Source organism: Oncorhynchus mykiss, chromosome 19, assembly GCF_057628025.1.
Source record: "Oncorhynchus mykiss isolate SJ-2025 chromosome 19, ASM5762802v1, whole genome shotgun sequence".
Taxonomy (NCBI): Eukaryota; Metazoa; Chordata; class Actinopteri; order Salmoniformes; family Salmonidae; genus Oncorhynchus; species Oncorhynchus mykiss.
Genome location: NC_143040.1, coordinates 57,713,108 through 57,738,678, shown reverse-complemented (window position 1 = coordinate 57,738,678; position 25,571 = coordinate 57,713,108). Strand labels below are relative to the sequence as shown.

General features: G+C 44.4%; 1 protein-coding gene across 1 annotated transcript in view; it reads left to right on the top strand.

Moving 5' to 3' along the window:
- Positions 1-25,571, top strand: part of LOC110498375 (disks large-associated protein 2-like) — a 230,899-nt gene extending 205,328 nt beyond the window's left edge. The window contains exons 7-13 of the mRNA XM_090211454.1: positions 4,189-4,248; positions 13,007-13,386; positions 19,581-19,666; positions 19,836-20,278; positions 20,388-20,479; positions 22,257-22,412; positions 23,344-25,571. Coding sequence (XP_090067580.1) covers positions 4,189-4,248; positions 13,007-13,386; positions 19,581-19,666; positions 19,836-20,278; positions 20,388-20,479; positions 22,257-22,412; positions 23,344-23,550 — 1,424 coding nt within the window. The 3' untranslated portion in view covers positions 23,551-25,571. The remainder of the gene's footprint in view (positions 1-4,188; positions 4,249-13,006; positions 13,387-19,580; positions 19,667-19,835; positions 20,279-20,387; positions 20,480-22,256; positions 22,413-23,343) is intronic.

Here is a 25,571-nt window from a genome sequence, read left to right as displayed (position 1 = left end):
TTCTGGATCATCCAAATGCTCTCTAGCCTACTTCAGACGGGCCTGGACATGTACTGGCTTAAGCAGGGGGACACGTCTGGCACTGCAGGATTTGAGTCCCTGGCGGCGTAGTGTCTTACTGATGGTAGGCTTTGTTACTTTGGTCCCAGCTCTCTGCAGGTCATTGACTAGGTCCCCCCGTGTGGTTCTGGGATTTTTGCTCACCGTTCTTGTGATCATTTTGACCCCACGGGGTGAGATCTTGCGTGGAGCCCCAGATCGAGGGAGATTATCAGTGGTCTTGTATGTCTTCGATTTCCTAATAATTGCTCCCACAGTTGATTTCTTCAAACCAAGCTGCTTACCTATTGCAGATTAAGTCTTCCCAGCCTGGTGCAGGTCTACAATTTTGTTTCTGGTGTCCTTTGACAGCTCTTTGGTCTTGGCCATAGTGGAGTTTGGAGTGTGACTGTTTGAGGTTGTGGACAGGTGTCTTTTATACTGATAACAAGTTCAAACAGGTGCCATTAATACAGGTAACGAGTGGAGGACAGAGGAGCCTCTTAAAGAAGAAGTTACAGGTCTGTGAGAGCCAGAAATCTTGCTTGTTTGTAGGTGACCAAATACTTATTTTCCACCATAATTTGCAAATAAATTCATAAAAAATCCTACAATGTGATTTTCTGGATTTTTTTTCTTCTCATTTTGTCTGTCATAGTTGAAGTGTACCTATGATGAAAAATACAGGCCTCTCTCATCTTTTTAAGTGGGAGAACTTGCACAATTGGTGGCTGACTAAATACTTTTTTGCCCCACTGTATATATATATATATGGACACCTGCTCGTAAGAACGTCTCATTCCAAAATCATGGGTATTAATATGGAGTTGGTCCCCCCTTTGCTGCTATAACAACCTCCGCTCTTCTGGGAAGACTTTCCACTAGATGTTGGAACGTTGCTGCAGGGACTTGCTTCCATTCAGCCACAAGAGCATTATTGAGGTCAGGCACTGATGTTGCGCAATTAGGCCTGGCTCGCAGTCGGCGTTCCAATTCATCCCAAAGGTGTTCGGTGGCATTGAAGCCATGGCTCTATGCATGTCTGCCTAGTGCTGAAGGTCTGCCTAGTGCTGAAGCACGTAGCGCAGTTAAATATTGTCTTGGATGTAACAAATCAAATCAAATGTATTCATATAGCCCTTCGTACATCAGCTGATATCTCAAAGTGCTGTACAGAAACCCAGCCTAAAACCCCACACAGCAAGCAATGCAGGTGTAGAAGCACGGTGGCTAGGAAAAACTCCCTAGAAAGGCCAAAACCTAGGAAGAAACCTAGAGAGGAACCAGGCTATGACGGGTGGCCAGTCCTCTTCTGGCTGAGCCGGTGGAGATTATAACAGAACATGGCCAAGATGTTCAAATGTTCATAAATGACCAGCATGGTCAAATAATTGTAATCACAGGCAGAACAGTTGAAACTGGAGCAGCAGCAAGGCCAGGTGGACTGGGGACAGCAAGGAGTCATCATGCCAGGTAGTCCTGATGCATGGTCCTAGGGCTCAGGTCCTCCGAGAGACAGAAAGAAAGAGAGAAAGAGACACCGGATAAGACAGGCGAAGTACTCCAGATATAACAAACTGACCCTAGCCCCCGACACATAAACTACTGCAGCATAAATACTGGAGGCAGGAGGGGTCAGGAGACACTGTGGCCCCATCCAATGATACCCCCGGACAGGGCCAAACAGGAAGGATATAACCCCACCCACTTTGCCAAAGCACAGCCCCCACACCACTAGAGGGATATCTTCAACCACCAACTTACCATCCTGAGACAAGGCCGAGTATAGCCCACAAAGATCTCCGCCACGGCACAACCCATGGGGGGGGTGCCAACCCAGACAGGAAGATCACGTCAGTGACTCAACCCACTCAAGTGATGCACCCCTCCTAGGGACGGCATGAAAGAGCACCAGTTAGCCAGTGACTCAGCCCTTGTAATAGGGTTAGACGCAGAGAATCCCAGTGGAAAGAGGGGAACCGGCCAGGCAGAGACAGCAAGGGCGGTTCGTTGCTCCAGAGCCTTTCCGTTCACCTTCACACTCCTGGGCCAGACTACACTCAATCATATGACCCACTGAAGAGATGAATCTTCTGTAAAGACTTAAAGGTTGAGACCGAGTTTGCGTCTCTCACATGGGTAGGCAGACCATTCCATAAAAATGGAGCTCTATAGGAGAAAGCCCTGCCTCCAGCTGTTTGCTTAGAAATTCTAGGGACAATTAGGAGGCCTGCGTCTTGTGACCATAGCGTACGTGTAGGTATGTACGGCAGGACCAAATCAGAGAGATAGGTAGGAGCAAGCCCATGTAATGCTTTGTAGGTTAGCAGTAAAACCTTGAAATCAGCCCTTGCCTTGACAGGAAGCCAGTGTAGGGAGGCTAGCACTGGAATAATATGATCAAATTTTTTAGTTCTAGTCGGATTCTAGCAGCCGTATTTAGCCCTAACTGAAGTTTATTTAGTGCTTTATCCAGGTAGCCGGAAAGTAGAGCATTGCAGTAGTCTAACCTAGAAGTAACAAAAGCATGGTACATTTTTCTGCATCAATTTTTGTACAGAAAGTTTCTGATTTTTGCAATGTTACGTAGATGAAAAAAGCTGTCCTTGAAACAGTCTTGATATGTTCATCAAAAGAGAGATCAGGGTCCAGAGTAACGCCGAGGTCCTTCACAGTTTTATTGGAGACGACTGTACAATCATTAAGATTAATTGTCAGATTCAACAGAAGATTTCTTTGTTTCTTGGGACCTAGAACAAGCATCTCTGTTTTGTCCGAGTTTAAAAGTAGAAAGTTTGCAGCCATCCACTTCCTTATGTCTGAAACACAGGCTTCTAGCGAGGGCAATTTTGGGGCTTCACCATGTTTCATTGAAATGTACAGCTGTGTGTCATCCACATAGCAGTGAAAGTTAACATTATGTTTTCGAATGACATCCCCAAGAGGTAAAATATATAGTGAAAACAATAGTGGTCCTAAAACGGAACCTTGAGGAACACCGACATTTACAGTTGATTGGTCAACGGACAAACCATTCACAGAGACAAACTGATATCTTTCTGACAGATAAGATCTAAACCAGGCCAGAACTTGTCCGTGTAGACCAATTTGGGTTTCCAATCGCTCCAAAAGAATGTGGTGATCGATGGTATCAAAAGAGGCACTAAGGTCTAGGAGCACGAGGACAGATGCAAAGCCTCGGTCTGATGCCATTAAAAGGTCATTTACCACCTTCACAAGTGCAGTGTCAATGCTATGATGATACGAAGCATTTCGTATACATTGTTTGTCTTCAGGAAGGCAGTGAGTTACTGCGCAACAGCCTTTTCTGAAATTTTTGAGAGGAATGGAAGATTCGATATAGACAAATTTTAGATTTGTGTGTATTGTTGTGAATTGTTAGATGTTACTGCACTGTTGGAGCTAGGAACATAAGCATTTCGCTACACCCACAATAACACCGGCTAAATATGTGTGTGTGACCAATAAAATTTGATTTGTGGTGTGCAGAACAGCATCTGGGAAAGCACAACTCGTCGATCCTTGTCAGGGATGGGCTATTGTAGCAGACGACCACCCTGGGTTCCACTCCTACTAGAGAAAAACAAGAGGGCTCCAGTGAGAACACGGTCACCAACACTGGACAATTGAGGAGTGGAAGAACATTTAGTTCAGTTGAGTGGCCTGGTCAGTTCCCAGACCTCAACCCAATAGAGCATCTTTGGGATGAGATGGAACAGGCTGTTCGCAGCATGAATGTACCAACGTCCAATCTGCAGCAACTGCATGATGCCATCGTGTCAGCATGGACCAAAATCCATGTGGAACATTTCCAACACCTTGTAGAATGCCCTGAAGAATTCAGGCTCTTCTGAAGGAAAAGAGGGTTCCGACCCATTACTAGATGGGTGTACCTAATAAACTGTCCGGTGAGTGTATGTTGCTGTTGAAGGAAAAAGTAAACTGCTGCTGCCTTACAATCTATCCAAGGTGCTTCAATTGATATATTATATTTTATTATCTCCCATTATCCTCCTATCTATGGGTACAGTATGTAGCTGTTTTTCTGTATAGTGTACTGTGATTAGTGTTCTGTGTACTAGGCAGATGTGACCAGGATGTTGAATGTGATTGGCTGGCTTGTTTCAGGGATCCAGTTCCGCCTCCCCTCCACCTGCAGCACTGACCGGACGACCCACGAAACCCCAGGTAAACCTCCTGTCCAAGCCAATAGCGGATGGTGAATATGTTTTAAACCAGCATCATTTATAATTTATTCATGACATACAGTAAAAATTCTGTGAATAAGCAGTCTCACATTCACACTGGTTTATCAAGCTTATCAAGATTAAACAAAACAACAACACCACCACATAATAATCCCTGAAAACAAGCGTCAGTTACCGTTAAAACCCTGCAACACTCACTCTCTCTCTCTCTTTCTCTCTCTCTCTCTCTTTCTCTCTCTCTCTCTCTCTCTCTCTCTCTCTCTCTGATCACCTTTGGCTATTTATTTTCTCCTTGAGCCTCTGCCGCGTTGTGGACCTTATTGATTCATCAGGCACAAGCCCTTATCTTGCAGGTAGATTGAAAAACGGCAGGGGAATGTAAAATACCCCTCTCCTCTTTTCCCTCTTCTCCTCTCCCCTCTTCCTCCTAAAACGGTCTATGGGAGTGAGAGAAATCGTGAGAGCTCTAGCAATGACGAACGCTTCGGAACATTGGCCCGCATGACTGATGGACCTTCCTTCCTTCCTTCCCTCCATCCTTCCTTCATTACTTCCCTCCCTCACTCCCTCCGCACACTCACCAACAGGCACACACACACACACCCTTCTCCTCTGTATAGGTCAAGGTTTCTATTTGTAGATTCCCTGGGCCTTGGTGATACATCTGGCAGGGAGAGCACTTTGTCAAGTTATTTTGTTTAAAATGCTGGAGTTAAGGCCTCCGTGGCAGATGCTGTGCTGCCAGCCATGGGGTCTGGAGTGACAGAGAGGAGTGACAATTACCTTGTACCCCTGCACATAATTACCTCGTACCCCTGCACATAATTACCTTGTACCCTTGCACATCGACTCGGTACTGGTACCCCGTGTACATAGCCAAGTTATCGTTACTCATCGTCAGTGGCGATTTTAGCATGTAAATCTTGGTTGGCAAAAAATAAATACATGTGGGATGCATGCCAGCAAAGCCAATACACAACACAACACTAAACAATACATTAATTGCATAATAACAGTGACAAACGGTGCCCACAAACTGTTCGGGCCTACAGAAAGCTGTCCCAACAGCAGGGTCCCATCCCAACACTGCTACACCTGAATATCAGTTGAGCCTTGTCTGGCAGTGAAACAGTTCATTCAGCCTCATTTCCTGCCTCTTAAAAAAACATAGCTGATATGGCTGACTTGCTTAAACAAATGTGGTTTCTACTGACAATTGAGACGTACAAGCCATGGCATAAGGGGATGACAAGCGGATATGAGGCAATCCGTAATTTCGAATAACATATTAATGATCGAGCTAGGACAGACTAATAGTCTATAACTATTTGTTCAGCACTTTTGAAATGTACAGCGACAGAATTCAGAACATGGGCCGTTCTTACAGTGTTGTCCCTGTACACCAAGTCAGAACCGTAGGATAAATAAAGGGGGCATATAAGCAGACAATGAAAGCTCTTACAATATTAAATGTTTACATTTCTCAAAAACAGGTTATAGGCTACATGTGCACCACCAATTCAGAACAGTGGGTGAAATTAAGAGGTGAAAATAGACCAAATTATTAGGGTGAGGCACATGGGCTACTACCAGCTTACTACACAATATACACTAAGTATTACTTTCTTAGCTACAGTATATATATATCTCCCTGGCATATTATGTCATTTATGCAGCAGCATACAAGACATTTTCGGACTCACCTTGTTGTTCTGTGCTCACTTGAATAGGAAAGTGGTGCGACGGTCCTTCGTGGGAAAATTCTGTCATCAAAGTCTGGCATTCTCTGTATTTATGGTGCTTTCAAGACAACTGTTAACTAAAAAAAAAAATCTAAAATTGAATCATGATGGCGTCAGTGATCTTGAGGTCTTAGCTCTAGAAAGTGGCCCGAGTTCCCGATTTACGATTCTGAGTTGGATGAAAGTTCAAAATGTATTTTCCCAGCCGTAACTCATTTTTCCCAAGTTCCCAGTTGTCTTGAACTCACTAAAGTCATAATTTGCAGTTTCAAGTTAACAGTTGTTTTGTGTGCTGCACAAATCATGCTTCATTGACAGCATGGACAATGCTGAAAGTTTTATCATTTTAAACTAGGAAAAGAGATACTTAATCTTAGACTTGGACCACAAAGCCACTCCACTGAATAGCAGGCTCAGGATTGCTTTGCAATGCTTGCAGTTATCCACTGGTTCGTTCCAACCACTCATTGGTGGTTTGAATTTGCAATTTCCAATTTGTTGTGAAATGTTTATGTCCAATGACCGTTGAGCAAGGATATGTTTTATCTATAATTTCTCTTCATTATTTCTCTTCATATGACAAGGATTAAAAAGATTTTACCAGCAGATTGTCAACTTGATTCATGATGATGACTGCTAGCTAAAAATGTGAAAGTATGATGTTGACATGATTCGTCCAATCAAAGCTACTGTAGATATAACGTGATTTGAAGTCATTTTATCTGTGGCCAATGAACTTGAGCCTTCTTGGATGGGCACTTCTAATGTAACTCTATGGCAGCACCCAGGGGGCTTGAATTTTCGAGCTCTACCCCACTACGGTGACGTAGTGTTCCCTTGAGTGATAAAACACTGAGCCAATCACGGTGCAACGCTCCGGATTTTCTGCTGGCTTGCCCCACCACCACAGAAACCACTGAGTTAGGCTGAAGCACCTTCATGTTGGAGCTGCCTTATTCAAGAAAAACTAAAAGAGACCATGTTTGTATGCGGCTTTATTAACTCGATATATGTATATATATATATATATATTTACATTGTTTACAAACTGATATGTGACATGTATTAATGCCAAAATAACATGCAAAACAGACAAGCCCCACATTTTTGCTGAAAATATGGGGCTCCAAGCAGGTGGGGTTCTGCCCTTTTAAAACAGTCTAAGGGGGGATCACGTGACCCTTGAACGAGATGGCCGCATGAACTAAGAGCTCCGCACAAGTAGTTTCCAATTCCTAATCTTACCTCCACTTCAAGTTAAAACTCCTTTAGCTTTAGTCAAAAGGTCATGGCGGCTACAAAAGGTGACATTACAGGTGACATTTGTACCCGGATTTGAGCATTAGCCACGGAAAAAGCCTCCAAGAAACAGCTAGCTTCCGAAAAATCTAGCGCCATTAGCCAGGCGCAAGAGGGCCCCCCAGGCCCAACAAATGCCAACCTTGCACTCTGCCGAAGACATCCTTTCTGAACTGAGATCTCAATGTACAGAACTCAACATCAAATTAGATGGCATTAACTCTCAGCTCAGTGCGATAGGGGGCAAGGTGACAACCCTGGAAAATGCTTTGCCCTGACATCAATAACAAGTTAACCATCAAGGCGGGCACCTGGATGAGGCAGAGAGGTGAATCCTATCCATGGAAAACTCACTGACAAACGCCATGGAAACAATAGCATATGCTAAAAAGAAAATAGAGCATCTGGAAGAGAAAACCTGGAAAACCTGGAAAACAGGTGACGAAGGAATACTTGCGTTCTATTAAATCTGGGAGAAAAAGTAGAGGGAAACATGCCACTGATCCGCATCCTGCAGGACAAACTTCCCGAGTGGCTCCACCTGTCCACCGACAGGCCCATAGAACTCAAGAGAGCTCACCAAGCACTGAGGCCCCCACTAGCAGCCAGACAACCACCGCGCCCAATCACCATACGTTTCCTGAGATTCACCGACAAGGAAAGAGTCCTACAGGCGGCGAAAATCAACACCATTACAGTGGGAAACACCAAACTCACCTTACACCGGGACCTGTCAGCTGGAATATACTGAAAGCACGGAGAGTTTGATGAGGTGAAGAAGTACTCCGTTGACCGAGGCATCTTTAGGGGATTGAAATACCAATAAAACTTTAAATTGAAAAAAAAAGTCTAAGGCACTGCATCTCAGTGCTAGAGGCGTCATTACAGACCCTGGTTCGATTCCAGGCTGCATCATAACTGGCCGGGATTGGGAGTCCCATAGGACAATTGGCCCAGCATCGTCTGGGTTAGGGTTTGGCCGGGGTAGAACGTCATTGTAAATAAGAACTTGTTCTTAACTGACTTGCCTAGTTAAATAAAGGTTCCATTTTTAAAAAACTGTTGGGGAAAAAAAGATTGTCCCACTACGCGCAAAACAGATGGGATGGCATATCGCTGCAGAATGTTGTGGTAGTCATGCTGGTTAAGTGTGCCTTGAATTCTAAATAAATCAGCAACAGTGTCACACCTCCTCCTCCATGCTTCACGGTGGGAACCACACATGCGGAGATCCTCTGTTCACCTGCTCTGCATCTCACAAAGACACGGTGGTTGGCACCAAAAATCTCACATTTGGACTCATCATTTGGACCCAAAGCACACATTTCCACCGGTCTAATGTCCATTGCTCATGTTTGTTGGCCCAAGCAAGTCTTTTCTTCTTATTGGTGTCCTTTGTTAGTGGTTTCTTTGCAGCAGTTCAACCATGAAGGCCTGATTCACGCAGTCGCTCCTTTGAACAGTTGATGTTGTGGTGATTCTGTTACTTGAACTCTTTGAATCATTTATTGGGCTGCAATCTGAGGCTGGTAACTCTAATTAACTTCTCCTCTGCAGCAGAGGTAACTCTGAGTTTTCCTTTCCTGTGGCGGTCCTCATGAGAGCCAGTTGCATCATGGTGCTTGATGGTTTTTGCGACTGCACTTGAAGAAACTTTCAAAGTTCTTGAAATGTTCCGTGTTGACTGACCTTCGTGTCTTAAAGTTTCTCTTTGCTTATTTGAGCTGTTCTTGCCATAATATTGACTTGGTGTTTTACCAAATAGGGCTACCTTCTGTATACCACCCCTACCTTGTCACAACACAACTGATTGGCTCAAACACATTACAAAGGATAGAAATTCCACAAATGAACAGGCACACCTGTTAATTGAAATGCATTCCAGGTGAAGCTGGCTGAGAAAATGCCAAGAGTGTGCATAGCTGTCATCAAGGCAAAGGGTGGCTACTTTGAAGAATCTCAATTATAAAATATATTTTGATTTGTTTAACACTTTTTGGGGTTACTTCATGATTTCATATGTGTTATTTCATAGTTTTGATGTGCAATGTAGAAAATAGTTCAAATCAAGAAAAACCCTTGAATGAGTAGGTGCGTCTAAACTTTTGACTGGTTCTGTAAATCAAAACTAGACGTTGAACTGACGTCTGTGCCCAGTGGGATATCCTTAAAATCCTGGTAAACGAAGCACTGTTTAGTATTTTTTATCATCTTGATGATATGGCCGGAGACACTTTGCTTTTTGAAAGTCCAATTATTTGAATGACTGCTAACAAGCAAAAAGGTGTCCATGTTGTTGTCATGGAGATAAGGAGCAGGTTTTCTGTCTGGATAGTTATTGTGTGATTTAAAGGTTAAGTAAAACCACCTGTCTTGCCTGGTATGGTTGCTATGGTTTCTGTTGGCTGAGACGTGAGGGGACAGGCTAAATGCTAAGTAACACTGCCAAGATGGGGGGGGGGGGTCCATCTGCTGAATATTCTCATTTTATTTCCTTCTCTTACCCTCTCTCTCTCTCTTTATTTATTTATTTATCTTTTTCTCCCTCTCGCACTCTCTCTTTCTTTCTCTTTTTTCTCCCTCACCCTCTCTTTCTCTCTCTGTATATGTACTGTATATACACTTTATCTTGCCTTTTCTCTCTCTCAATGTCTGTATCTTTCTGTCTCTTCTTTGTTATTCTTTCTCTCTCTACTGACTCATCTTGGTGACCTCTTTGAGAAGATAATTTCTGAATGGGGGACAAAGTGAGTCATTAGGCCTTAGAGCAGTATGCTGAGCTCTACACAGCGGATGTCAGCAGAGGGTATTTATAGAACCAGCCTGGGTGCTGCTGGGGAGTGCTTAAGGGTCATGGTGTTGGAGGGACAAATTCTGCATTGAATGCATATTCAAAACCAATTCATACTCCAATGCCATTGTTAGTCCATTTTAAAGTAGTCCGAAGAGGATAAGTTTTCTTCAAATGAGAAACCCAGTGGAAATATTTTCTGGAGAATGGAATAGAGGATGCAGAATTCACTGAAGGGACTGAACACAAATCAATTAGCCCCTGTCAGTCCATACATTCATAAATTATTTAATTTGATGCCCAGAAGACATGCTTGAATTTTTCAGTGAGCATACATTTTGTGTAACAAATAATTGCAAACCGTTGAAAACTCCATTAGTCCCTACAATATACTAGTTTCTTAGAAATGCTGGCCTGCTGTATAATTTAGTGTACTGTATTCCTCCTTCCCTTTCTCTATGGTCAGTGGTATCTGGTCTCCTTGGGATGTCCCTACCATAAACACTAACCATAACCTTAACCCCTACCCTAGCCAGAAGTCTTACCTAACCCTAATCTTAACCCCTACCCTAGCCAGAAGTCTTACCTAACCCTAATCTTAACCCCTACCTTAGCCAGAAGTCTTACCTAACCCTAATCTTAACCCCTACCCTAGCCAGAAGTCTTACCTAACCCTAATCTTAACCCCTACCTTAGCCAGAAGTCTTACCTAACCCTAATCTTAACCCCTACATTAGCCAGAAGTCTTACCTAACCCTAATCTTAACCCCTACCCTAGCCAGAAGTCTTACCTAACCCTAATCTTAACCCTTGCCGTAACCATTTAAAATGGCAACTTCAAGGGGGTAGTGACGTCCTAAGGATTCTGGATAGTGCAAAACCTCTCTTTATAAGAGTTCTGATGAGCCAAGACCACTGTGGGCTTTGATCATTAGATGTTCTTCAAATGGTTCAAAATGTTTGAGTTGATAGCCTGTTACAGAATTAGGCTGCTCCGTCAAAGTTATTTTTTAAAGGAGAGGACACATCAAACCCAGTTACAGTGCCTTGCGAAAGTATTCGGCCCCCTTGAACTTTGCGACCTTTTGCCACATTTCAGGCTTCAAACATAAAGATATAAAACTGTATTTTTTTGTGAAGAATCAACAACAAGTGGGACACAATCATGAAGTGGAACGACATTTATTGGATATTTCAAACTTTTTTAACAAATCAAAAACTGAAAAATTGGGCGTGCAAAATTATTCAGCCCCTTTACTTTCAGTGCAGCAAACTCTCTCCAGAAGTTCAGTGAGGATCTCTGAATGATCCAATGTTGACCTAAATGACTAATGATGATAAATACAATCCACCTGTGTGTAATCAAGTCTCCGTATAAATGCACCTGCACTGTGATAGTCTCAGAGGTCCGTTAAAAGCGCAGAGAGCATCATGAAGAACAAGGAACACACCAGGCAGGTCCGAGATACTGTTGTGAAGAAGTTTAAAGCCGGATTTGGATACAAAAAGATTTCCCAAGCTTTAAACATCCCAAGGAGCACTGTGCAAGCGATAATATTGAAATGGAAGGAGTATCAGACCACTGCAAATCTACCAAGACCTGGCCGTCCCTCTAAACTTTCAGCTCATACAAGGAGAAGACTGATCAGAGATGCAGCCAAGAGGCCCATGATCACTTTGGATGAACTGCAGAGATCTACAGCTGAGGTGGGAGACTCTGTCCATAGGACAACAATCGTATATCGTCGTATATTGCACAAATCTGGCCTTTATGGAAGAGTGGCAAGAAGAAAGCCATTTCTTAAAGATATCCATAAAAAGTGTTGTTTAAAGTTTGCCACAAGCCACCTGGGAGACACACCAAACATGTGGAAGAAGGTGCTCTGGTCAGATGAAACCAAAATTGAACTTTTTGGCAACAATGCAAAACGTTATGTTTGGCGTAAAAGCAACACAGCTCATCACCCTGAACAAACCATCCCCACTGTCAAACATGGTGGTGGCAGCATCATGGTTTGGGCCTGCTTTTCTTCAGCAGGGACAGGGAAGATGGTTAAAATTGATGGGAAGATGGATGGAGCCAAATACAGGACCATTCTGGAAGAAAACCTGATGGAGTCTGCAAAAGACCTGAGACTGGGACGGAGATTTGTCTTCCAAGAAGACAATGATCCAAAACATAAAGCAAAATCTACAATGGAATGGTTCAAAAATAAACATATCCAGGTGTTAGAATGGCCAAGTCAAAGTCCAGACCTGAATCCAATCGAGAATCTGTGGAAAGAACTGAAAACTGCTGTTCACAAATGCTCTCCATCCAACCTCACTGAGCTCGAGCTGTTTTGCAAGGAGGAATGGGAAAAAACTTCAGTCTCTCGATGTGCAAAACTGATAGAGACATACCCCAAGCGACTTACAGCTGTAATCGCAGCAAAAGGTGGCGCTACAAAGTATTAACTTAAGGGGGCTGAATAATTTTGCACGCCCAATTTTTCAGTTTTTGATTTGTTAAAAAAAGTTTGAAATATCCAATAAATGTCGTTCCACTTCATGATTGTGTCCCACTTGTTGTTGATTCTTCACAAAAAAATACAATTTTATATCTTTATGTTTGAAGCCTGTAATGTGGCAAAGGGTCGCAAAGTTCAAGGGGGCCGAATACTTTCGCAAGGCACTGTATTTATATAGTCACATTCTCGTTTGCACTTAAAATATATTTTACATTTTTATAATCCCCTGCTCATCAAATGCATGTAAGGAGAATGGCTGTCAACACTCCACAGTGAATACCTCTGTGGTCTCTCCGCTCTCTGATTGTCAACAGCATAGCCCTACAGTACCTCATCTACTTCCACATCATATTACTTCCTTTTAACTTTGACCTTCTCTATTCCTCTATCTTTCAGAGATCACGTACACAAACAACTACAAGAAGATGACCCCTCCGCCGGTCCCGCCCCGCTCCACCGTAGGCTCTAAGCCCGTCATCTCAGTCACGGCTCAGAGCAGCACAGAATCCACCCAGGATGCGTACCATGAGGGTAGACCTCCTCGAGGGTGGGGGGACGGGCTGGGCCTGAGCCTGGGCAGGTCCCTGTATAACTCCACAGACAGTCTGGACAGTGCCAAGGCGGTGACTATAGCCATGGAGGCTGCAGGGGTGATGTCTGGGAAGAGACACCCGTCCACAGACAGTCATAGCTCAGTGATGACCTGTGATAAAGCCATCCTGGTGTCCAAGGCTGAGGAGTACCTCAAAACACCACGCTCTTCCATAGGGATACAGGTGAGTGGCACGCACGCACGCAAGCACACACACACACACACACACACACACACACACACACACACACACACACACACACACACACACACACACACACACACACACACACACGGGTATACAAAAAATTGTGCACACACACACACCCACCCATTCGTAAAGTCGCACGCTCATCTATCCCACTCTGGCACACCAGTCTCTCCTCTAGGTCTAAAAATAGAACCAATGAGTCATCCTACTGCAATCCATTAATTAGAATTCAACTCATGAATCGGGCTTTACTGAATGGGTCTCTCTCCCTTCCTCCCTCCCTCCCTCTCCCCTCTCCCCTCTCCCTCTCTCTCCTCTCTCTTTTCTCTCTCTTCACTCTCTTACACTCTCTCTTTTCTCTTTCATTCTCTCTTCCATCTGTGACCCTGGGAGTAAGGGGCTTCATCACACACTGCAGTCTGCAGACGTCTGGCCTGACAGTTCCCCTGAATAAATCAATCAAACAGACAGACAGACAGACAGACAGACAGACAGACAGACAGACAGACAGGCCAGCAGTCACCAATTCAGACTGCATACAGCCTTTTATCAAAGGAGAATATTAAAGTTGTTCTGCTTGTGTATGGTGCAGTGAGCTCGTTCCTTCCCTATCTCACTATTTCCCTGTTCAAAGGCTGGGATTATCATGGATTCAGAGCTATCTACATGTATCTAATTAATGGAAGCTTCTCTAATGTCAAACATTTAAAGCGTGGTGTACCCCAGGGCAGCTCTCTAGGCCCTCTACTCTTTTCTATTTTTACCAATGACCTGCCACTGGCATTAAACAAAGCATGAGTGTCCATGTATGCTGATGATTCATCCATATACGCATCAGCAACCACAGCTAATGAAGTCACTGAAACCCTAAGCAAAGAGTTGCAGTCCGTTTTCAAATGGGTGGTCAGTAATAAACTGGTCCTGAACATCTCTAAAACTAAAAGCATTGTATTTGGTACAAATCATTCCCTAAGTTCTAGACCTCAGCTGAATCTGGCAAGGAATGGTGTGGCTGTTGAACACATTGAGGAGACTAAATTACTTGGTGTTACCTTAGATTGTAAACTGTTATGGTTGAAACATATTGATTCAATGGTTGTAAAGATCGGGAGAAGTCTGTCCATAATAAAGATGTTTTGACACCACACTCCACAAAGCCTGCAGGTCCTTTTATCTTATCTTGATTATTGTCCAGTCGTGTGGTTGAGTGCTGCAAGGAAAGACCTAGTTAAGCTGCAACTAGCCTAGAACAGAGTGGCACTTTTTTTTTACCCCTTTTTCTCCCCAATTTCGTGGTATCCAATTGTTGTAGTAGCTAATATCTTGTCTCATCGCTACAACTCCCGTACGGGCTCGGGAGAGACGAAGGTTGAAAGTCATGCGTCCTCCGATACACAACCCAACCAAGCCGCACTGCTTCTTAACACAGCACGCATCCAACCCGGAAGCCAGCCGCACCAATGCGCCGGAGGAAACACCGTGCACCTGGCCACCTTGGCTAGCGCACACTGCGCCCAGCCCGCCACAGGAGTCGCTGGTGCGCAATGAGACAAGGACACCCCTACCGACCAAGCCCTCCCTAACCCGGGCAACGCTAGGCCAATTGTGCGTCGCCCCAAGGACCTCCCGGTCACGGCCGGTTACGACAGAGCCTGGGCGTGAACCCAGGGACTCTGATGGCACAGCTGGCGCTGCAGTACAGCGCCCCTAACCACTGCGCCACCCGGTAGGCCAGAGTGGCACTTCTTGCTCTTCATTGTAATCAGAGGGCTGATATAAATACCATTCATGTCAGTCTCTCTTGGCTAAGAGTTGAGGAGTTACTGACTGCATCACTTCTTTCTAGGAGAAACATTCATGTGTTGAAAATTCCAAATGGTTTGCATATTCAACTTACACAGCACTGCAACACACACTTACCCCACCAGACATGCCACCAGGGGTCTTTTCACACTACCTAGGGACAGAACAAATTCAAGGAAACATACCGTATTATACAGAGCCATGAGTGCATGGAACTCCCTTCCCTCTCTTATAGAGCAAGTGAACAACAAACCTGGTTTCAAAAAACAAATAAAGCAACACCTCGCGGCACAATGCCTCTCCCCTATCTGACCTGCTTGTTGTGTGTACTATATGTACTGACATGTACATGTAACTGATAGATGGACACACATGCGCACTACATGTTATCATTTTCAATGTGTGTAAATTGTTAAGCATTTTGTCTGTAACGTCTTTTTCAGTAAGTGTCAGACTCTAGTAAGACTAGCTGTTGCCAATGGTATCGTCTAATAGCGTCGTCCTAATAAATCAAATCAAATTACTCTCAATGGTCACCCTCTTCTATCCTCCTGTCTCTCATCTCTCTCTATTCCCTCTCTTCTTTTCTCATTCTCCTCTCTCTCATCTCTCAACTATCTATCTCCACTTGTCTCTTTGCCCATTCTTTCTTTCCCTCCCCCTCTCTCTCTCTCTCTATTCTCTCTCGCTCTCTCTCCCCTTCTCTCTTTCTCTCTCTGTTTCTCTCTATCTATCTCCTCCCTCTCTCTCCCCCCAGGCAGGGTTTGTTTGTGGAGACAGGTGAGTCTCAGTCCCTCAGAGAGATGATCAGGCAGCCCATCCTGGGTGATGAATGAAGATTTTAAATAGCTGAGCTGAATGCCGTGCCGCTCAGCGTGGTGCCTTGCTGTGTTGCATGCCATGCCACCCAAACACACTACCCGCCGTCTCCCCAAATCTGCTCACTAACGGACCCCTGATTCACCACACTCCTAATCAGATGCAGATACAGAATAATATATATAATTGCTGGGGAGAATAGGCAGAAGGAGAGAGAAGGAAAAGAGGGTCTGGGGGAGTTGCAGAGAGAAAGAGAGAGAAGGAAGAGAGGGTATGGTGGGGTGATAGAGAGAAAGAGAGAGAAGGAAGAGGGTATGGTTGGTTACAGAGAGAAAGAGAGAGAAGGAAGAGAGAGACAGGGGGTAATGGAGAAGGAGAGGCAGGAAGGCCTGAATTACATTGGTTTTCAAATTGGATCCAATGATGTGTGTAAAATACAGAAGCACTTTCGATTAGTAATGGCTGGCAGTGTGAATGTCTACATTTATTGAAACATACCAGACATGCAACACCAAAAGGCAGCAAAACCTCCAACAAAGTTTCCCTTTAAACTGTGCAGCTAGTATTCGGCCAGTGTGGTAAGATCAGTTTAAATTCACCTGCATCGTCACAGACCTCCTGGGCACAGTTCAGTAAAATTCACCTCTGGTACTGAAGCCTACAACCCTATTGATTGGCCCATAGTTTGACCTTTCACCCCTCACCTCAGAATGGACCACAATCTTAATCCTTAGTCTTTGACCATTTGGGCGCAGTGTTTGAGTTTTGACGCCTTACGTTCTGGGGGCATTTATAGTGTACGGCGTCCATATTAGGACAGTGTAAGAATGGATAATGTAGCGGGATCTTACTCTCACTACCTACCTACTGTAACTTACTACCTGCCTTAATCTCCATTATGCTGATGCCTACAGTTTCCAAGGTTTCCACACCTGTGCTGTGTGCGCGTGTGTGTGTGTGCGTAGCGTGGTGTGTGTATTCATAAAACCAGGTGTTGCTTATTTTTTCTGTCTCTACCAGCACACTTTGAACATTTCCCAGGATCCCCTAAATCTCTCCCCTCCTCATCCATCATAGAACAGCAGCCCATTCTGTCTCTCTGAGGTGGACTTCGCTTTGTGTCTTTAGCAGAAAGTAATGGAGGTCACCTGGACCAGTAGCGACTCACCACTGATTACCTTTTTGGGAAAGAAAAGGAGGATTCAGAGTGCTCGCTGCCTGAATAGCAAAGTGTCCCTCCAAAAATGTCACTGCTTGTACCAGGCTACTCTGCAATGTAGCAGGCTTGACATTTTTCTAGATTCTCTGTTCATTGCAAACCACTTAAAGCTAAAGAGTTATTCATGTGAGCTTTTAAGGCTCTCAGACAGACAGACAGGCAGACAGATGTTCTATCAGGACTCTGCCTGCTTCAGCTGGATTCCACTGTGTAGTCTCTCAGAGCGGAGGAGGATTCAAATGTGGGTGAATAGATGATCAAATGACCCTGTTAATAATCAAGTTTAAAATTAGAGGTCTGCTGGTCTCACACTTGTATTACTCAACAGAGAGACAACACGTCAGTGGGCGTCACAAGGACTAAATCAAGCTACCACACACACCACACACTTCTACCTCCCAGATATTACTAGTCCCTGCAGACTGTAGGCTATATGCAACTTTTTTTATTTTTTTATTTTATTTCACCTTTATTTAACCAGGTAGGCTAGTTGAGAACAAGTTCTGATTTACAACTGATACCTGGCCAAGATAAAGCATAGCAGTGTGAACAGACAACACAGAGTTACACACGGAGTAAACAATTAACAAGTCAATAACACAGTAGAAAAAAAAGAGTCTATATACATTGTGTGCAAAAGGCATGAGGAGGTAGGCGGATAATTACAATTTTGCAGATTAACACTGGAGTGATAAATGATCAGATGGTCATGTACAGGTAGAGATATTGGTATGCAAAAGAGCAGAAAAGTAAATAAATATACAGTATGGGGATGAGGTAGGTAAATTGGGTGGGTTATTTACCGATAGACTATGTACAGCTGCAGCGATCGGTTAGCTGCTCAGATAGCAGATGTTTGAAGTTGGTGAGGGAGATAAAAGTCTCCAACTTCAGCGATTTTTGCAATTCGTTCCAGTCACAGGCAGCAGAGAACTGGAACGAAAGGCGGCCAAATGAGGTGTTGGCTTTAGGGATGATCAGTGAGATACACCTGCTGGAGCGCGTGCTACGGGTGGGTGTTGCCATTGTGACCAGTGAACTGAGATAAGGTGGAGCTTTACCTAGCATGGACTTGTAGATGACCTGGAGCCAGTGGGTCTGGCAATGAACATGTAGCGAGGGCCAGCCGACTAGAGCATACAGGTCGCAGTGGTGGGTGGTATAAGGTGCTTTAGTAACAAAACGGATGGCACTGTGATAAACTGCATCCAGTTTGCTGAGTAGAGTATTGGAAGCTATTTTGTAGATGACGTTGAGAAATGCTTGTCGAAGTTTTCGATAATCATGGATTTATCGGTGATGACCGTGTTACCTAGACTCAGTGCAGTGGGCAGCTGGGAGGAGGTGCTCTTGTTCTCCATGGACTTCACAGTGAACTTTTTGGAGTTAGAGCTACAGGATGCAAATTTCTGCCTGAAGAAGCTGGCCTTAGCTTTCCTGACTGACTGTGTGTATTGGTTCCTGACTTCCCTGAACAGTTGCATATCGCGGGGACTATTCGATGCTATTGCAGTCCGCCACAGGATGTTGTTGTGCTGGTCGAGGGCAGTCAGGCATGGTAAAAGTTTTGTTGACAGTACATGTAATGAAGCGACAATGTTTTTTTTCTGACTCGAACAGTCACAGGATATATGTTTTTGTGTGTGAAACAAGTTCATGGAGAAAGATCAGATTAGAAAGAAAGAGATAGACAGGGTGCCCATGGACCATGTGTGAGATAGATAAAGAGAGAGAGACAGAGAAAGAGGGAGAGAGAGCGACAGACAAAAAGAGAGAGAGAGGCAAAGAGAGAAAGAGAGAGAATGGCAGAGAGAGCACGAGACAGACAGACAGACAGACAGTCCATAAAGGAAGTAGAGGATCAGTGCTGATAGGGCCATTCAATCAGGAGCAACAACTCTCAGGACCAAGAGGGATCAGTCTCTACCATCCCTGGCCAGCACCATCCACCCAGTACCATGCTTCAATGAACACTAATAAACACCTGTCTGTCAGTCTGTTACACACCACCCCAGGCATACTACACATGATCACATCTCTCCACACCCTAATTAGGTTTTGTAATGTATTTTTGTTTTTTTAATGCCGTCCCTGTGTATCTCCAAAACGGCTGCTTGTTGTTGGTATAAATCACTGTGTTGAGTGCTGAGGGTGTTGAAGAACTAGTTGTGTTTGGTTGAGTTCTCTGCCTCTGTAAATCACACTGTAGTTATGTTCTGACAGGCCGCTTACAGTTGAGGAGGCACAGCACGGGACCAATAACCCCACGGACGTCTGGGAGTGGTCATAATGAGAACACTGTTGCTGTTATATTGTGTTGCATTAGGTGGAAGCAGCCACCGACTCTGAGTCAGAAACCAAAGGATCGAGGGAATACCATTCTGTGGGGATCCAAGTAGAAGATGACAAAAGGTAAAATGTTGTTTTTCATACATTCCTTTTCTGTAACAATGGCTTTACTACAGGCCTGGCCCAGTGTGTCTTTATCAAAGTCACCACCAGCCTTTCCTCTTTCTCTCTGTGTGTGTTAGTTTACAATACCCCTTGCCTGAATGTTTGCTTTCCCTAATCTGTGTCTCAGAGGGCAGGGCAGGTTGAAGCGCTCCAACAGTGTAACAGCCTCCGTTCAGGCTGACATGGAGATGGAGGGGTTTCCCACCATGGAGGACAAGGGCCTACAGTTTGGAGGGGGCTTCCTAGGGGGGCACTCTGAGCCCAGCACGCCCACCCAGTACGGAGTTCGCACCGTCCGCACCCAGGGCCTCTTCAGCTACCGGGAGGACTACCGGACACCCACGGAGCCCCCCAGCCCCCAGCAGACCTCCAGCGAGACCACCTGGCAGCTAGAGCCCCCCTCTCCAAGGGAGCCCGCAGCATCGTCTGGAGAGTCGGGCCGCGTGTCCCCCGCCTTGCGGAGGGATGGAAGCTGGTTCATGCAGCTGCTCCACGCAGAGACCAAGAGGATGGAGGGATGGTGTAAAGAGATGGAGGCAGAGGCAGAGGAGAACGACCTCTCTGAGGACAGTGAGTGGGATAGGAGTCAGAATGTACAGTCAATTAGGAAACATTTTCTTCCATAGAGACTCGTAAGACTTTTAGGTAACAGACGATGAGTTGATTTTCTGTCTTTCAGTCCTAGGTAAAATCAGGAGTGCGGTGGGCAGTGCTCAGCTCCTTATGTCTCAGAAATTCCAGCAGTTATACTGGCTTTGTCAGCAGAACCTGGTGAGTAAAGTCATTGAAACATTGTGTGTACATACAGTTTGTGAGTGTGTGTTAAAAAAAATACACTACCGGTCAAAAGTTTTAGAACACCTACTCATTCAAGGGTTTTCTTAATTTTTTACTATTTTCTACATTGTAGAATAATAGGAAAAGGCATCAAAACTATGAAATAACACATGCGCAAATTTGAGGCTTAAGGAGATGACTAATTGTGCTTTATTTGTAAAGCTTTTTTCTCTCCTGGATAACCTAACTTGAACAAACTTCCAAAGACAGTTGTAGACTCATAAAAAGTGCATTACAGTGGCTTGGAAATAAAATGACATTCAAAAAGAGGCAAATAATTAGTAGGAAGCCTTTTGTCATAATGTTGATGTTACCAAATTGACTTTAGATGCAGTATAACATTAGCTAGCAAGCTAAGCTTGAGGGGAGGCCACTGGATTTTAGCTGGCTAATGTTACCATTGCTAGCTATTTTTTACGAACTTTGCTAGCTAATGACATTGTCATCTGTCTAAAGTAAATTTGATGACATGATAATGCTGGCAAAGTTGTTCTACTAAGTATTTGACTACTTTAGCAATATCATCATATTTCCAGGCACTATAGTGTAATTTAGACGAAACAGTAGTTAACCTCCTTCCAGAATGACTGGGCTAATCACCACTTTAGGGCACCACTATGGCGCCGCCGATAGAGGATGGCTTATTAAGAACGTTCAGAACAATGTCATGACGCAACCGAGTGACGGAGGTGCAATCTATCAATACGGCACCCGCATACTTTATGAATTACAGAACTACTAAAGCTTTGCCTGGTACTGTATGTATGTACATGTGTACTGTAGCTCTTGGCACCACTTTATAATGACAGTAGCCTAAGCTATTGTGTTAATAACGTGCAATTAACCTTTACCATGTACGGCACGTAGTTCTGAACACTTATTAAGTACTGCTTACTATTTTTCCTTTCTGAGACCTTCCACTTTATTAACTTCATTGTAATTCAAAGAGTGACCTAAACCTTTACTTCAGAGCCTATATATTTAGATCTACATTCAGAATGCAGCAGTCTGAAACTCCCCCAGACAGTTGGCTTTGATATTGTTGTGCCCTCCAGCTATCCAGTATATGGAGCACATCAAGTCACTGAATTAATGGGCGGAGATGGTAAGCCGGAGTCCAATGGGATGCTATGGATCTTATTTCTCAACTCTTAACTTCATAACAGAGTTGGAGATTTAGGCTATAGTCTCACTAGTATCTTCTGTGGTGTCAATAGTGGGTCTGAGACACTAGAGCTCCAGCTGATTGGGACTCTGGTCGATGTGATGTGATGAATAAGACTGACTGTCAGTGAATGAAATGTGAGCCCTCTTCATGATTTCCCATCCTCATGGGGGTTAGGAGAGATTGCCATGGATCACATTTTGTTGTGGCTCATTATAATGAAGTGTCCTCTAAGTCCAATAGTCTAACCATGAGATGACAATTGGAGAAAAACTGAAATTATTGTCTTTTTGAAGTTTGACCTTCCTGCTACCATGACTTTGCTGAAACTGTTTTATTATTATTTTAAATATACCATAAATCCTTGCAGTTTTCTGCTGTTGAAGTTCTGATAAGGACATCTAGTGGAAGTTATCAGAAGTGCAATAAATAACTTACAGTCTAAAACTACACTGTTTATAAAGTGAACATGGAATATGATCTCGGTCTCAGGCCTAAAGTATCTGTAATTCAGGCACTGATGTGGTCATCTATAACCCCTTGCAGGACCCCAGTGCCATGCCCCGCCCCACCTCTCAGGACCTGGCTGGATTCTGGGACCTCCTGCAGCTGTCCATCGATGACGTCACCACCAAGTTTGACAAGCTGCAGCAGATGAAGAACAACGACTGGAGGCCCGTAGAGAAGAGCCCTGAGAAGAAGGTGGGTAGCACTGAGGTATAGAGAATACAGTCTATTCTTATTCTGTTGTCTATAGTGGGTATTCTCAATGCCTGGTGAGACACAGACACACAATTAGAGTCATTGTATTTCTATGGAAACAGATACAGCTACATATCACACAGTCAGCCTTATTAGAGAGAGATGTGAGATTACTCAGAGCCACATTGTAGTAGTGTGGAGTGGTGCTCTTCGTTATGTGAGGTCAAACGCTTAGTTAAGCACCACAGGGTGTATTTGACATGGTGCTTCACTATGCTGATTTATACCACTGGGTGTCATTGACATGGTGCTTAACTATGCTGATTTATACCACTGGGTGTCATTGACATGGTGCTTCACTATGCTGATTTATACCACTGGGTGTCATTGACATGGTGCTTAACAATGCTGATTTATACCACTGGGTGTCATTGACATGGTGCTTAACTATGCTGATTTATACCACTGGGTGTCATTGACATGGTGCTTAACTATGCTGATATATACCACTGGGTGTCATTGACATGGTGCTTAACTATGCTGATTTATACCACTGGGTGTCATTGACATGGTGCTTCACTATGCTGATTTATACCACTGGGTGTCATTGGCATGGTGCTTAACTATGCTGATTAATACCACTGGGTGTCATTGACATGGTGCTTAACTATGCTGATTTATACCACTGGGTGTCATTGACATGGTGCTTAACTATGCTGATTTATACCACTGGGTGTCATTGACATGGTGCTTAACTATGCTGATATATACCACTGGGTGTCATTGACATGGTGCTTAACAATGCTGATTTATTTCTAATCACACAAATTGATGATATGTCAACTACTGCTTATACATGTTGAATTACAGCATCGTTTTTGATACAGTTCAGATTTTGGTCTAGTTTGTCTCTCTTTCTTCATGTGTCCAGTTACCACCTGCCATACCAAAGAAGTCCATGATCGGGAAGAGAGGCGTGACGCGGGAGAAATCCCTGGATCTTCCAGACCGCCACCGCCAGGAGGCACGCAGGAGGCTGATGGCGGCCAAGCGTGCAGCTTCCTTCCGTCAGAACTCGGTGTCAGAGAGAGCAGACAGCATCGAGATCTACATCCCTGAGGCCCAGACTCGCCTTTGAGAGCACTGGGACAGGGGTCAGGGGTGAGGGGCGTCTCCCCCTTCAGACTTCCCCTCAACTAGACTCTCCTTTAACTAGCCTTTTTCTAGACTATCTACTGTACACTTTCCTCCTTTATCTGTCTCCTCATGACTGTCATCATCTTCTGAGTTCATCTCCACTCCAGTCCTCGCTAAGTACGATATCGCAGAACCCCTCATCCATTACCAAATATGTATTAAGTAGATATACAGAACCAGTCAACAGTTTGGACACACCTACTCATTCAAGGGTTTTCTTTATTTATGCTATGTTATACCTTGTAGAATAATAATGAAGACATCAAAATGATGAAATAACACATATGGAATCATGTAGTAACCAAAAAAGTGTTAAACAAATCAAAATGTATTTTATATTTGAGATTCTTCAAATAGCCACCCTTTGCTTTGATGACAGCTTTGCACACTCTTGGCATTCTCTCAACCAGCTTCACCTGGAATGCTTTTCCAACAGTCTTGAAGGAGTTCCCACATATGCTGAGCACTTGTTGGCTGCTTTTCCTTCACTCTGCAATCCAATTCATCCCAAACGATCTCAATCGGGTTGAGGTCAGGTGATTGTGGAGGCCAGGTCATCTGATGCAGCACTCCATCACTCTCGTTGTTGGTCAAATTGCTCTTATACAGCTAAGAGTTGTGTTGGGTCATTGTCCTGTTGAAAAACAAATCGTAATCCCACTAACCGCAAACTAGATGGGATCAAATCAAATAACATTTTATTGGTCACATACACATGGTTAGCAGTTGTTAATGTGAGTGTAGTGAAATGCTTGTGCTTCTAGTTCTGACCGTGCAGTAATATCTAACAAGTAATCTGACAATTTCACAGAGCGACAATTACAGCCCGACAGGATGCTCTCGATTATGCGTCTGTTAAAGTTTGTGAATGTTTTCGGTGACAAGCCAAATTTCTTCAGCCTCCTGAGGTTGAAGAGGCGCTGTTGCGCCTTCTTCACCACGCTGTCTGTGTGGGTGGACCATTTCAGTTTGTCCACTCCCTCTGCTGTTTCCTGAAGTCCACAATCATCTCCTTTGTTTTGTTGACGTTGAGTGTGAGGTTATTTTCCTGATACCACACTCCGAGGGCTCTCACCTCCTCCCTGTAGGCCGTCTCGTCGTTGTTGGTAATCGAGTTGAGTTGGAGGCGTGCATAGCCACGCAGTCATGGGTGAACAGGGAGTACAGGGGAGGGCTGAGAACGCACCCTTTTGGGGCCCCAGTGTTGAGTATCAAACATTGCTCATGTTTCTTGGTTTCCTACCCTTACCACCTAGGGGCGGCCCGTCAGAAAGTCCAAGGCCCAGTTGCACAGGGTGGGGTCGAGACCCAGGGTCTCGAGCTTAATGATGAGTTTGGAGGGTACTACGGTGTTAAATGCTGAGCTGTAATCGATGAACAACATTCTTACATGGGTATTTCTCTTGTCCAGATGGGTTAGGGCAGTGTAATGGCTATTGCGTCGTCTGTGAACCTATTGGGGCGGTAAGCAAATTCGAGTGGGTCTAGGATGTCAGGTAGGGTGGAGGTGATATGATCCTTGACTAGTCTCTCAAAGCCCTTCATGATGACAGAAGAGAGTGCTACAGGGCGATAGTTGTTTAGCTCAGTTATCTTAGCTTTCTTGGGAACAGGAACAATGGTGGCCCTCTTGAAGCATGTGGGAACAGCAGACTGGGATAGGGATTGATTGAATATGTTCCTTAAACACACCAGCCAGCTGGTCTGAGCATGCTCTGAGGACGCGGCTAGGGATGCTGTCTGGGCCGGCTGCCTTGCGAGGGTTAACACGTTTAAATGTTTTACTCACAATGGCTGCGGTGATGGAGAGCCCGCAGGTTTTGGTAGCGGGCCGTGTCAGTGGCACTGTATTGTCCTCAAAGCGAGCAAAGAAGTTGTTAAGTTTGTCTGGGAGCAAGATATCGGTGTCCGCGAGTGGGCTGGTTTTCTTTTTGTAATCCGTGATTGACTGTAGACCCTACC